The sequence below is a fragment of the Melopsittacus undulatus genome, chromosome 12, assembly GCF_012275295.1.
Source record: "Melopsittacus undulatus isolate bMelUnd1 chromosome 12, bMelUnd1.mat.Z, whole genome shotgun sequence".
NCBI classification, from domain to species: domain Eukaryota; kingdom Metazoa; phylum Chordata; class Aves; order Psittaciformes; family Psittaculidae; genus Melopsittacus; species Melopsittacus undulatus.
In genome coordinates this window covers 20,527,221-20,540,754 of record NC_047538.1, presented here as the reverse complement: position 1 = coordinate 20,540,754, position 13,534 = coordinate 20,527,221, and the positions used below count along the sequence as shown (strand labels likewise).

General features: G+C 47.2%; 1 protein-coding gene across 3 annotated transcripts; it reads left to right on the top strand.

Annotated features, from left to right (window-relative positions):
- The first annotated feature begins 90 nt into the window (after positions 1 to 90).
- RNF34 (ring finger protein 34) lies at positions 91 to 13,510 on the top strand. 3 transcript variants are annotated; one of them, XM_031045554.2, is made up of 7 exons: positions 91 to 111; positions 1,458 to 1,592; positions 7,758 to 7,976; positions 9,254 to 9,643; positions 9,959 to 10,015; positions 10,254 to 10,455; positions 11,776 to 13,510. In XM_031045554.2, exons 3-7 carry the CDS (start codon positions 7,773 to 7,775, stop codon positions 11,961 to 11,963), a joined length of 1,041 nt encoding a protein of 346 aa, XP_030901414.2. In that variant the 5' UTR covers positions 91 to 111; positions 1,458 to 1,592; positions 7,758 to 7,772; the 3' UTR covers positions 11,964 to 13,510. The 3 variants fall into 3 exon arrangements, with proteins under 3 accessions (XP_030901414.2, XP_005145197.2, XP_030901413.2); XM_005145140.3 differs by lacking the exons at positions 91 to 111; positions 1,458 to 1,592 and adding an exon at positions 4,441 to 4,495; XM_031045553.2 differs by lacking the exons at positions 91 to 111; positions 1,458 to 1,592 and adding an exon at positions 4,839 to 4,938.
- Positions 13,511 to 13,534: the final 24 nt, after the last annotated feature.

The following is a 13,534-nucleotide window of genomic DNA, read 5'->3' as shown; positions in this document are numbered from 1 at the left end:
CGTGGGTCACGCCGCGGCCAATGAGAGCGGCGCTGTGCGCCCCCACAGAGGGGCTCGGTTGGGGGGGTGATGCTTGGAGAGGACGTTCCGGGGAGGAAATGGATGCTGAGGGTAAGGGGGGTCAGGGAGCAGCTGCCGGGCTCCGAAGCACCGAGCGGGGTCCCTCCGAGCGGCCGCGGCCCCTCCGGGCACTCAGCAGAAGGAGGAGCTACGGCCCGTGCTGATGCGGGTTGGGCACTGCCTGTTGTCCCCCACAGCCCGGTCCATTACCTCAGGCCTCCATGCTGCTCCCCCCACAGCCCTGTGGGGACCGGCGGCTCGGTGCGGCCTGCACCCAAACCGCGAGGGCTCCGGGGCTCCTCATGGATGTGCTGCAGCCCTCTGCGGAAGGTGCGGTGGTCACCGGTGTTGTCCCCGTGTGTCCCGGTGAGGAGAACCACAGCAAGGACATGGCATTTCCCCATAGCCGCATGGAGGAGGCCGCGGTGGGATTCTCTGGCCCATATGGGAAGGCTGATCTGTGCTCTTGTGCAAGCATGTCCTCCATAGAATCATAGAATAGAATGGGTTGGGTTGGAAAGGACCTTAAGATCATCTAATTCCAACCCCCTGCCGTGGGCAGGGACCACCACAGCCTGAATTGATCCCTGTTAGATTGGATTTCTTGCCAATTAATTATGATGCAACAGGGATATTTCCACACCTCAGTTTTAATTTCCTCAATAAGCTCTTGAAGTGCTTCATTAAGGAAAATACTCCAATTATTATAATAGTTCTCATTTTTGCAAGTGAGAGCAAAACAATGCTCAATGTTATGACACATCTGGTGCCCCCGGGGATTCCAGCTGAGCTGCTCCTCATTCAGCCTGGGGGTGGCGAGAGGAGGAGCTAAATCAAGCATGGAGTAGTTTTGTAGAATACATTTACATTTAAGGACCTTCATGTGGTAGCTGGTTGTTGATGGCAGAATTAATGACAGCTTCCTAACCCTCAGTGAACTGATGCTCATTGAACGGGATCTGAAACACAGGAAATAACTACAGCTGTTACGTTATCAAGGTCATTTTACTGCCGTTTCCTGTAAATAAAGTGTGGTGGTTTGGGAGGAAGCACTGAAATGGTGGAGTGGCTTGGCAGGGAGGGGTGGGAGAGGAGGCAGCGGTTGGATGCAGGCAGCACAGGCAGAACCTGGAGGATAAAGGAAATGGCAAACACATCTGGTTTTGGTGTGCCTGTGTAACGCTTTGAAACCAACACACCAACTCTGCTGACAGCCCTTCAGCGGGTGGTACAGGGAACATTGATGCATTTTAAGTGCTTTTAAAGCATATCTAAATAAACCCACACGCCTCAAAACCAGCCCTCCAAATAAGCAGCAGGAGATTATTTTGGTTGTTTCAAATTCAAGATTGGGTAACGCAACTGAAAAAGTCCTCTTTTGTCTTTACTTAAAATAGGCTGATGCTGGTGAGTAATAGGCTTGAGCTGCTGGAACATGAAACGGCCGCTGCTGGGTATGGGGATCCGTGTGTTTCTTGTGCAACTCCGAACCTGTTGAACCAAGCCTCGGCAGCCTGAGAAGCTGCTCAAAGGTAATTCCAAAGTACTGTGTGTCTCTGGCATAAAAAGTGAGTGCTATAAAGGTTCTCTCTATGGGTATGAATATCCAACCTGAAATTCCCAACTAAAGCCCAACGATTCATTATTATTATTATTATTATTATTATTTAATTTTACCAGAAAATTTTGCAAGTTGTCACATTAAACCCAAAGGAATATTCTTGGTAAGGATCACTTCTTGTGATGTGTAAAATCTTGGGGGATTACTGAGCTGCAGCGAGCCATCATGGCTTGTTATTTTGTGGCAGAAGGAAATGGGACATCAGCATTAATAGGTTTAAATCTTTTAATGCTTCCTTGGCACGATCCAGAAGGCTCAGTCAGGGCAAGTCTTTTATTAATAGAACTTCTGCAAATGCCACTTTTCAGCCACAGGGTAGCTGGTGGAGTGTAACAACAATCTCCACATTACCATTAGACACGGCAAGGCATTAAAAGTGCAAAAAATATCACGTTACAAATATGATTCATCAAGATCTGCCCAAATTAAGGCAGGAGTGGCAACTGCAGCTGCCAGCACAGTCACCAGATCTCAGCTCGCTCAGTCCCACGTTACTCCCTAAAACATCTGTGTTTGGGAGGATTTCTTGCTGGCAAGTCCTCAGCAGAACTAAAGGAAACATTTTTAGGTTGCAGCTCAGTTTGGCTCCTCTGTGGGACAGATTTTACCCCACTCACAGTGACTGCGTGAGGAGCTCTCATATTTTAGGGTTATTAACACAAATATACGTGTGATTTGGTACTTCAAGGGTGACTCTGAATCGACAGGGGACATAGAGGTTTTTACAACCAAACTGTACTGATATTTCTTAAGTTGTCTGTCCTGGGTTCAGCTGTAAGTTATTTTTCTCCTTCTTAGTAGCTGGTGCAGTGCTGTGTTTTCAGCTTTAGTCTGAGAACAACGCTGATAACATACTGATGTTTTCAGTTGTTGGTAAGTAATGCTTACTCAGATCAAGGACTTTTCAGTCTCATGCTATGCCAGTGAGGAAAGGCACAAGAAACTGGGAGGAAGCAGAGACAGGACACCTGTCCCAAAGCAGCCAAAGGGGTATTCCATACCACAGTACATCACGCCCAGTATATAATCCCCCCAAGTCACCAAGAAGGCCCAGATTGCTGCTCAGGTCAGTCTGGTATCAGTCAGTAGGTGGGGAGCAATTGTATTGTGCATCACTTGTGTTTATTGTTGTCTTTTCCTTTCCCCCTTTTTATATTCTCTCCCCTTGTTATTTTCCCTTATCATTGTTATTATTGGTGGTAGTAGTAGTTTTGTATTATACCTGAGTTACTGGACTGGTCTTGTCTCAACCTATGGGATTTACATTCTTTTTTGGGGGTATAAAGGGAGGGAGTGTGTGAGTGGCTGCATGGCTCAGAGTAACCAGCTGGGCATAAACCATGACAGTGTCTTAAAGCAACCTCTTCCATAAGAAGTGTGGGAAACATGCCATTGCTCATTCCAACATGGGAGTCACAAGGCTGTTCTACCTTCTCAGTTGCTTTGACTCAAATGACAAGTTATTATGGGGGGGGACGACACATTTTGTATTAAATCATGTGTAAAAGTTCATAGCCTATAAAGATCTTGGCTGAGGATCAGAACATTTCCAAAAAGAGATGACCTGATTTCGAGCTAAAATATGGTGTCAGTGCAAACCCAGAAGTTGGACTGCACAAAGTATCTGCTCTTGGTGCTACAGCAGCCAAGACTGTTCTGTTCTCGTGGCAATTACATATGACTTTTCTCTTTACTCAGTTCTTGTATCTGACTTGCTCCAGAAATAGATCCTTCCTGCAGGAATTAGTAAAGGCTGCATGCAACCTTCTGTGCGGGTAAATTTGATTTGCAGTCACAATTTATTTTCAGCCACTTTTGTCTGTTCCATGTCTTGGCAAAGGCCTCCTTTATTCTTGGCCTTGTGCACTCTTACATAAAGCTTTCTTGAAGGCTTGGTTGGGTTTGTATTGTGTGGCTTTCTCTAATGTAATCGTCTGGTGAAAAGCTTTCAGTTCTTACAACCTATGGTTATTTTTTATGTATATATATCCCCTTCACAGCACTGAGAAGCTAATAATGGTGTCTAGAAGCTAGCTGGAACTGGAGTTTTAAATAACAAACCTCCATTACTTACAGATTATCACCAACAGGCTTGGTAGGAAAATCAGCACTGGGGCCTTTTGCCTACAGCACAGGGGCTTCTAATTCCACCTCTGACAAACCCTGCTTGTGTGCAGACTTTGAAATTCTGGTGACTGCCAGACCCTACCCCCGTGCTGTGAGCAGTGTGCTGGGCACCATGTCAGTGCTCGGACCCCATGTCCGGCTGGCTGTGCCTGACCCGTGTCTGGCTGGCTGTACCTGACCCGTGTCTGGCTGGCTGTGCCTGATCCCCTGTCCTTCTGGCTGTACCTGACCCCATGTCCTTCTGGCTGTGCCTGACCCCATGTCAGGCTGACTGTACCTGACCCATGTCCATCTGGCTGTACCTGACCCATGTCCGGCTGGCTGTACCTGACCCCATGTCCGTCTGGCTGTACCTGACCCCATGGCTCTCCTCACACGATACCCGCTGTCAGGTTACAGCCGCCGTGGGTGCCCTGCTCCGCCGGGTACACGGTACAGCCCTATCCCCGGAGGTGACAGCTCCGTTACCCTGGTAACGCCTCACTCCCGCTCCGCTCGTGCCTCTCCGTTACCCCCTCCCGCCAACGCACAGGCGCTCCCTCTCCTCCCATTGGCTCCGCCCGCTCGCCGTCGGCGGCTGGGCAGCCAATGGCGTGCGGAGCACTGGGAAGGCCCGCCCTCCGTGAGGCGGCCCGCCGGAGCGGGGCGGGGGTCCCCGGGGCGGACGGCGCCGGAGCGGCCATGAAGGTGACGGGGGTGAGGGGATGTGTTCTGGGCAGGGAGTGTCCTTCCCCTCGGTGTGGGGAGGGAGGAGAGCGGCGAACCGGAGCGTGACGGGGCCGGGACCCCGGGGGGCCGGGCTGGGCTGGGCCGCCCCTCTCCTTCAGGCCAGGCCGCTGCCCGTCCCCGGGCCTGCCCGTTAGTGAGGGACTCCCGGGCTGGGATCGCCTCACGGAGCAGCCCCAGCGGCCGGCACTGACTCAGCAGCCGGGCAGGGCCTGCTGCTGCCGCCGCCTGAGGCGAGCCCCGGCCGCCGCCGCTGAGGGAGCGGTGCGGGGGGGTGGGCCCGGGAGGCGGGCGGTGGTTGGGAGCCGGCCCCGCCCGGCCGGTGTGCGGGGAGGCCCCGCTGAGCTGCCGGTTCGGTCCCCAGAGGAGCCGCTTCGCCTTCGAGGTGGTCGTTGTGCGCTCAGGTGAGGGCTGGGGGTTGTGGTGACAGGGGATCCGGCAGGTCGGTGGGTTCCGAGGGGTGCTCGGTGCCTGGAAAAGCTTTGGATCCAGCGCAGGAGGGGGGTAAAGAGGAAATGTCAGCTAAAAAGAGGAAGAACATCCCTTCTGCTGCTCTTGGTCTGGTGGCTTTGGTGGCACATTGTCCTCGCACTGGTGTGGAAGGAGCTGCATGCAGCCTCCCAGCTTCTTGGGGTGCTTTCTGACGGGAGAGTCTCATCAGATTACTAAACATCCTTAAAGCCAAAGACAAGAGAAGTTCCAGGGCTGTATTTTGCCCCTATGGGATGCACATAACGTATGGAGAGAGAAGATAGCCGATAGCAGCTTGTGAGAAGAGAATATGGAAGTGGTGCTTGATGTGGTTGGAAAGGTTTTGGTGCAGAAATTGGCAACATTTGAATTAATTCTCGAGCAGCTTTTGTTTCAGTGTCTCATTTGCACCTTGTGTTGGTGCTTCTCAGCATGGTCTCATTTCTTTAGAGAGTAATGCGAAGAGTCTAGACGCTGTAATTCGATTATGGGTTAATGAGATACAAGTGTGTAGAAAGCATTCACTTAGGTAAAGGAGAAAATGAACGCTGCCACGATGCTTTACCTTTCCCCTCAAGATGATGGAATGCTGGGCAGGGAGTGGGGAGAGATTCTGATCCTCACGATGTTCATTTATCCAGATAACAATTGTCCAGAGTATCTGTTCTAGTGTTGATGGTGATATCTGAGCACTTGTTGCAGGCTCTTGGATAAAACAAGTCTGGGAAGCAGGTGTTAAACTACCAGGGAAATCGATAATTTTAAAATATTAAATAATACTTAAAAATACTCTGTTTTTTCAGAAGTCCATGGTTTTAAAGTTTTAAAACTTGGTGCTCTCGTGGTTGAAATAATTGGTTTTCGGAATGTATTTCTAGAAAGAGAATTACTCTTGCTTAATAAACTAGCATAATTAAGCAGAACTTGTATAGGAAAGGTTACTATCGATCTCTTTCCACTCTTTATTATTGGGAATTGGAAACCAAGTGTGGGTTTGATGATGGTTTAATGATTGCCAGAGAAGTCTGATCACATGCTGGAGAGGCTCCAAGTGCTCCACATATCTGGAGTGCAGCCACGTGCTGGGGCTACCTGTGTCTTGGCTGGAGGTCAAGGCAGGGCCACTGGAGCTCATCTCCCTTGAGCTCCATTTGCAGGAGGTTTGGGGAGGTTTTCTCCTGTGCATGGGGTGCTCACTGCATGGAGGTTTCTGGTCATGCCTGGCTTGGATTCTGCTCTTAAATACCTATAACATTAGTGAATTGAATTTGTTGCATGTGTATTTGATGTTATAACTGCACAGAGCATCATGTGGTGTGCCGCTTAGGAGTGAAATGACTGTTCGTTATTTCGCTGTATTGCAACACTTCTAATGTCAGCTTACAACAGTGAAAGTGAAGTACTAGGTTTGTGTGGGTTGGAGGGATGCTTTGATCTTCTGTACTTAAGGCACTTGCATGAAGGTGGTGATGTAGAACATGTTTGGTCCCATGGCATTGCTTCTCACCACAAAGTGAGGACTCTTTCCTTGCCTGTTGTGCTCAGTGGTTTGAAAGGAGACATCTTGGCATAGCCCAGGATGTTAAGTTCCCATAAATGTAACAGAACTGTGTTCTGTCCAGGGTAAATGTGCAACTTGGTGTAGAAATTAACCCAGTTACGACAGCAATTGAAGCACCATCATTACTGAGCTGAAGTGTGTGTTCTGACTGGTTTAGGTTTTACAGTGAGAATTACAAGTCTCAAAAGCAATTATTTTATGTCTTGGAAGAAAAAAAAAGGATGCTTCCCTGGAATGAAACCAGAACAGCTCTGATCAGCATAGTTCAGAATATATATATATATATATATATATATATATATAAAGTTTAAATGTTGTACCACTCAGCTTCCTTTCAGAAAGAACTTGATGTGATTCTTTCAGTGAGCCACATGACAGTGATTAAACATGTGATGTGAACAACTTGGCGTCCAAATTCCAGCTTCAGTAGAACATGCACTTTTGATAGAGAATCTAGTGCCAAAGTCTTCCAAGGATGAAAAGTAGCCATTGATTTATGTATTTAGGGGTTTTGATAGTCTTTAAGGACTGTGTGACTCAGAACAGTAGGGAGTAGGTTCATTTAGAGTTAAGTTCTGTTAGATGTTTTGTAAGACAGCAAACCAGGAGGCTAAGGGAGGTCTTGCAGAACATTTTGCTCTCAGAGAAACTGGAGTGTAACTGTTTCTAATGAGGTTTGGTTTAATGCTTTCCAGTTTGAAAATCCAGAAAGGTTTTCGCTGTTTTTATAGAGAGTTGTGTGTGAGTCATAGCAGAGCTGGGTTAGTTCTGCAGAGGATCCTGCAGGGGATCTGCTCTCATTATGATAAATTGCTATGTTGCTACTTGTCATCACTTCAGGTTTTGCCCTTCACCTGTGACTAGTTGTTAGTCTTGTTCTTAGCTCCGTTGTTGCATTCCTTGCCTTTTGTACACAACTGTGCTAGCAAAGGAGTTATAAAAAGCGAGCTCCTTGTGCCTGTGTTAGCTTCTTGGAAGCAAATCCCACTGACTTTGGGCTGCAGCTGGGAAGTGGGGATTACTGGGCTGTTCCAGCCATTAGCGTGCTGAATTCCTGGTGCTCTGGGAATTCACACCACATGCTTCTGGGATGATGACAGATGGACTGAAGTAGCTCCTCAGTAGCAAGGCACATCTGATGTGGCCTTTCAGATATTAACTCTTCTTTTTTTGCTTTATGAACGTTTTCAGGCGGGAGCTACTTCCATGTGGGCTTCCTGCTGTGGATTGCTGAATGAAGTGATGGGGACTGGAGCGGTCCGTGGCCAGCAGGCTGGCTTTGGAGGAGGTGCTGGCCCGTTCCGATTCGCACCGAACACAGACTTCTCAGCATACCCTTCTCCAGCTGCTGCAGGCACCAACATAGTTTGCAAAGCCTGTGGACTTTCCTTTTCGGTTTTTAGGAAAAAAGTGAGTATATTTCCTATTGCATAATATTTTTACTCATAGGAGCTGATTTGTAGGCATACTGGGAGATGAATGTGTATCCTTCTTTAGATAAAGAAACCCAGGGCAGAGAGCCAGGGAAGGGAGTAAATGCTTTCCTCTGAGGTCACAGGAAATTAATGTCAGACAGGATAAGAAGTTAAGAGTCTGATGTTCATTAATCAGTGACACACTGCATCTGCTCTGACCTAAAAGTTAGAGGATTCTAATTTGCAAGATATGTGCTTTAGCTTCACAATCTTAAACATTAAAACAAGTCTGGTTTTGAAGATGATACCACACATGGTGGTTGAGTACTGGAGTGAACAACCTTGGTGATAGAAAAGCTAAAAACTCCCAGTATGAGTATCACACCTTTCTGTGACATACTCGTGTCATTCTGTTTGCTCCCAGACCAGGTTTAGTTCTGTTAAATGCTATTGCACTTTGACAGCCTCTTGCTTCATTTGGAGGTGGGTTGGTGGGTTAGTAAATGACTTAGTTAATACTGTCGCTATGTGTGGCTGCCTAGTGTGACCTAATTCCTTGCAGCTTTTAGATATGAAGCCTCATTCCTCAATTTGACTGTTCAGTTTCCCCTTCTGTGCATCCTGTTGTTCACACGGCAAACACGTTGAATTAAGTGTTACGTAGGGATGTTTTATGAAGCTAATATGAATTTACTAAAATCCTGAAAAACTTGATTTGCTCACAGAGGATGGGGTGACCATTTAAAATCACTGCTCAAAGCATTGCCTGTTCCAGCTTGTGTGTGTTGTATGAGCTTTGTCAGAAATGACACTTGGCCATTTGGGGAGTACTTACCTGCCATGCAATTCACTACATTTGAAGCTTACTTTGAGTTCCATGAATCAATCGAGGAAGCAAAGTGTTCTTTAAAGTTTGGGGATCATATTGTTTTATACACATGTGAATATAGCTGGGAAACTCAGTGCATTCAGATGCGTTTTAATATACCATGATGTTAACTGGCATTAAATTTATTGTCTAAACTACATCTGGAGCACTTCATTCATTTGTTTATTCCTGATGTTTCCTCACTGAACCCTCAGATGTGATTGTAGCTTACAGTAACGCTACAGAAGCAGTGGGGTTGGGGCAGTTTTCTAGACTTAAATCCTAAAATCCTGTCAAAACTGACCATGAAAAGACTTCCAGTAAATGACATAGCCCAGAGCAGGGGAGAGCAGGGTCTGCCTTTGTTTCTTGTCCAGCTGAGTGGTTGTTTTCTTTCTCCTCAGCACGTGTGTTGTGACTGCAAGAAGGATTTTTGCTCCGTTTGCTCAGTTTCACAAGAGAATCTCAGGAGATGTTCCACTTGTCACCTGCTGCAAGAAACAGCTTTCCAGCGCCCTCAGTTAATGAGGTTGAAAGTGAAGGATCTGCGTCAGTACCTGATCCTCAGAAACATACCCACAGATACTTGCCGAGAGAAGGAAGACTTGGTGGATCTGGTGCTGTGCCACCACGGGTTAGGTCCGGAGGAGGAGATGGACGCTAGCAGCTTGCACTCCTCACGGTCACAGACCTCAGGGTTTTTTACTCATCCATTTTCTATGTCTGTGTCGGTGTCATCTCAAGGAGAACTTGCAAACAGAAGTGGAAGCACAGGGAGCGGAACACCTTTACGGGTACAGGATTTACTGTGCGGGTTATGGTCTAGAATAGCTTTTTCAGTAGGTATGCATGGCTTTAAAATGCCAATTGGTTCAGTTTTGGGTGGCAGGAAAAATGCTTTCTTTAATCTCTGAGCTGAAGAGAGGATTATTAGGCAAGATTCCTGGTTGAGGTGATGAAGGTGACTTGACATAAACAGATAATGCTTAATGCTTAATAGCAGTTGAAAATTCAGAATGTCCTTGTTGTCTTGAGCAGTTTGGTTCAAAGGAAGATGTTTTGTAAGGGATAAAATGGTTTTATCCTGATAAGTTCTGTTTTGTACACAGGGACAAACGGAAACATCTTCTGTCAATAATGAAGAAGAAGAAAGTCCAGAAGAGCAGGTGAGATGTGAACTATCCACAGAATGCATTTTTGGCTTGTGATACTGTGAAGTGTTTAAGTTTGTCACGTTTAGTACCTTGTTCTGATTAGTTAGCTGTGTCTAACAACAGGTATCTATACATAACTTGCTTTAAAAAGAATAAGCCTTTAGCCAAGCTGCTGTTGCTGAATGCAGCACCACATCTGGTGCTCTGAACTTACCAGGACATCTAAAACCATATAATTGATGTGTTTCAGACCCCTGGACTGTCCAGAAAGCGAGCAAGGGCGTCTCTCTCTGATATTTCAAGTCTGGAAGACATTGAAGGGTTGAGTGTTCGGCAGCTGAAGGAAATACTTGCCTGTAACTTTGTCAACTACTCAGGATGCTGTGAAAAATGGGAACTCGTGGAGAAAGTGAGCAGGCTATACAGAGAGAGCGAGGAAAACCACAAAACACGTAGGTTTATGTTTTATTCTCACTTTTGTAAGATTTATTTTGGGGTCTTCAGTAGCTGGTTCTGCCAACAGAAGGATTTGGTGTCTGACTTGGGTCTGCTCAGCTGGACCAACTGGAAAAGTGAGTTTTAACAATGTAGGGTTCATCTAGAGTAGTTGAATGTGGTTCTAGGGATTAAATGAAGCTTTCCAGGATTGTGCTGGGGTTTTGAGCCTCTTTTCCAAAGCTCAGAGATCTCAGCTTTCCCCAGGGAGGTAAAATTGCACAACTGAGAACCGGTTCCTCAGAGAACATGAAACTTGGCACCTCTGCATCTTTTAGTAGGTTTCACAAGGCATCAGTGAGAGCTGCTCAGTGGCTGCCAACAGGCCAGAGCAATTCAGGTCTTTTATTGTGCTAAGTAGAAGCTGCGGTGGCAAAAGTCCAGGTTCAAGTGGTTTGGTCTCTGTACACATTTTCATTAGGTGGTTCTGTGGCCACAGCTCGGTGATGAGTGTTCTGCTCTCTGTTACACTCAACCACTGGCCTCCTTCACGTGTGTCACTGCTGTGTCTGCACAGACTGAGTCGTGGGCAGATGTTATCATCTGAAAAGCAACTTTTTTGGTGTCATTATCACCTGCCTGGCTCCTCAGTGCTGCCCCCAGCAGCTGGGCTCTGAAAAACAGGGCACTGTGGCTGGCTGGAGAGCTTAATAACCCTGGGCCAATGCCCAGCTGCAGACACTGCAGGGCCTGTGATAATCGGGAATCGAAGTAGGGCTTAAGTGAGTGTCAAAACAGAGCTTAAGTAGGTGTCAGAGTATGGTTTAAGTGAGCCCCTCAATTTGGTCACAGACTAGAAAACCTGCCTCAGATCAGGTTTTAAATTTCTCATTTTTAGAAATTCACCTGTTTTTCCACCATGGTCTGATGGAACATTTGGTTCTTACCAGGGGCTTTTGTCTATTTGCAATGAAACTCGACAGGCTTTGTTAAGCTCTGCCACCTTCACAGCTTCCTCAGAGCAGACTAAGAAGTGGAAGCCTCATTATTATTATTATTTATTATTATTAGTATTCAGTCATCTGAGGAAAGGGTTCTGCCAGTCAGAATAAGCTCAGAAAGGGAAAACCAACATGCTCTGAATGTTAATCCAGCACCTTACTTCACATTCATTATATTTCAAATTGAAAATGGTCTCCCACTTAAAGAAAAAGCCAAAAATTTGCTGTTCACTTTTTAGGGAGTTTCTAGTTCTTGTTTCTTTGCCTTTTTTGAAGGAATATAGACTAATATAGACTAATGCCAAGTGCATGATCTCCCTCTCTGTTGGGTTCCAGAGGGTGAGAAGATGCAGCTGGCGGATGACGACGACAACCTGTGTCGGATCTGCATGGACGCCATCATCGACTGTGTCCTGCTGGAGTGTGGCCACATGGTGACGTGCACCAAGTGTGGCAAGAGGATGAGCGAGTGCCCCATCTGCCGACAGTACGTTGTCCGGGCCGTGCACGTCTTCAAGTCTTAACCCCAGACCAAAGCCCTACGGTGCAGTCACCAATCCAGGATTCCTGTGGGCAGGAATGCCGAACCTTGGGGTGCACTTCAGCTTTTCAATAAACACCATGTTGAAGATTAAGATCCTAAAGGTTTGTGAGGGATTTTTCTACAGTGTAACTGAATGCCGGGGTTGGGCAGGACAATTCCTGTGTGTACAGTAACTCGCCTTACAGCCCCGCACCCTGTTGGATCGAACTGTTTACAGCAGTCCTTGCTCTCTTCTGAATAATGCCACCTCAAATGAACACGTTCATGACTCAGCAAGCAGTCAGGAACACCACTGCTTGCCTGTATTTGCGTGTGACCTTGTCTAGTGCATTAGAAGCAACAACTATCAGTTGCATATTCAGCTTTTATGTAATTATAGAATGTAAGTGCTGCGATGCTGCTCCTGCAGCAGTGGTAGCAGTGAGCTGCGCCTGTAGGAAGCACTGCCATGAATGGTACCTGCACAGAGGCCCTTCAGCAGTGTTGCCGTTACACACGTGCTGTCCCGGCCCTTCCCTGGAACTGTACAAAAGCCTCCATCACATTGTAGGGCACAGTCATTGTGCAGGGCTCTGCTGTGTGGTGTCCAACTGCCCATTACTAAGTGTTTTTTAGTTAGGAATAACCTATTTTTTTAAGAAGGGGGTATATAGTAACCATATTACTGTGCTCCTTAAGCCACTCATGCCTATTGTAACTATTACTCTTACGTGTGATGATTGTACTCCATCTGTACTGTGAATACTAATCAGGGTCATGAAACTTCTTGCTGCTAACACGTGGAATGTACTCATGGTGTTACTGACCTTAAACAGGCGGTTGCTGTTCAGGGGAAGGGAGATGTGATATTTGTTTGAAACCTCACATTCCCAGGCTTTAACCAGGGCTGTGTCACCAACAACCACACTTCCCCTCGGCTGCTGACTCCTGGTGTTGCTGTCAGCCCTTGGCTCTGGTCCCAGCTGGGCTTTGTGCCATCAGCAGAGGTAAAAGGCTCCACTCAGAGCAGGGGTTTAAGTGTCCTGTAGGATATGGGAGAAACTTGCTTGTGTTGTAAGGACAGGATGCTGCAGCCAGTCATGGCTATGGCTGCCTTTCAAGTCCACTGCAAAAACCCAATGGAGGAAAGCAGGGATGTGGATTGTCCAGGCAGTTCCTTTAACCAGGGCTGCTCAGAGAAGCTGCAGCTTCTCATTTGGATTTCCTGGGTGGCAGCAAAGTACCAGAGCCAAGGCCCTGGGGAACTCACAGCTCTGCCAGGCCTGCTCTCATCTCTGATGTGAAGTTAGGCTGGCTTCAGCCAGCAGCTCCTCAGAACAGCACAGAGCCTGCAGCCGCTGCGCGTTACTGTTCAGAAGGGAGCAAACTTCTCACTGGCTTTATTTGCTAGCAGTAACTTTTTAATGGCACCGGGTGCCCGGAGCCTCTGTTCTGCAGGGGGGCAGTGAGGAAACCTGTAACCTCTGTAATCTCCGTGCTCCTCATTCGCCACACAAGCGTAATAAAGATTTGGGATGGGTGTTCTCAGCCTCTGTCTCTTTCCTCAACTGC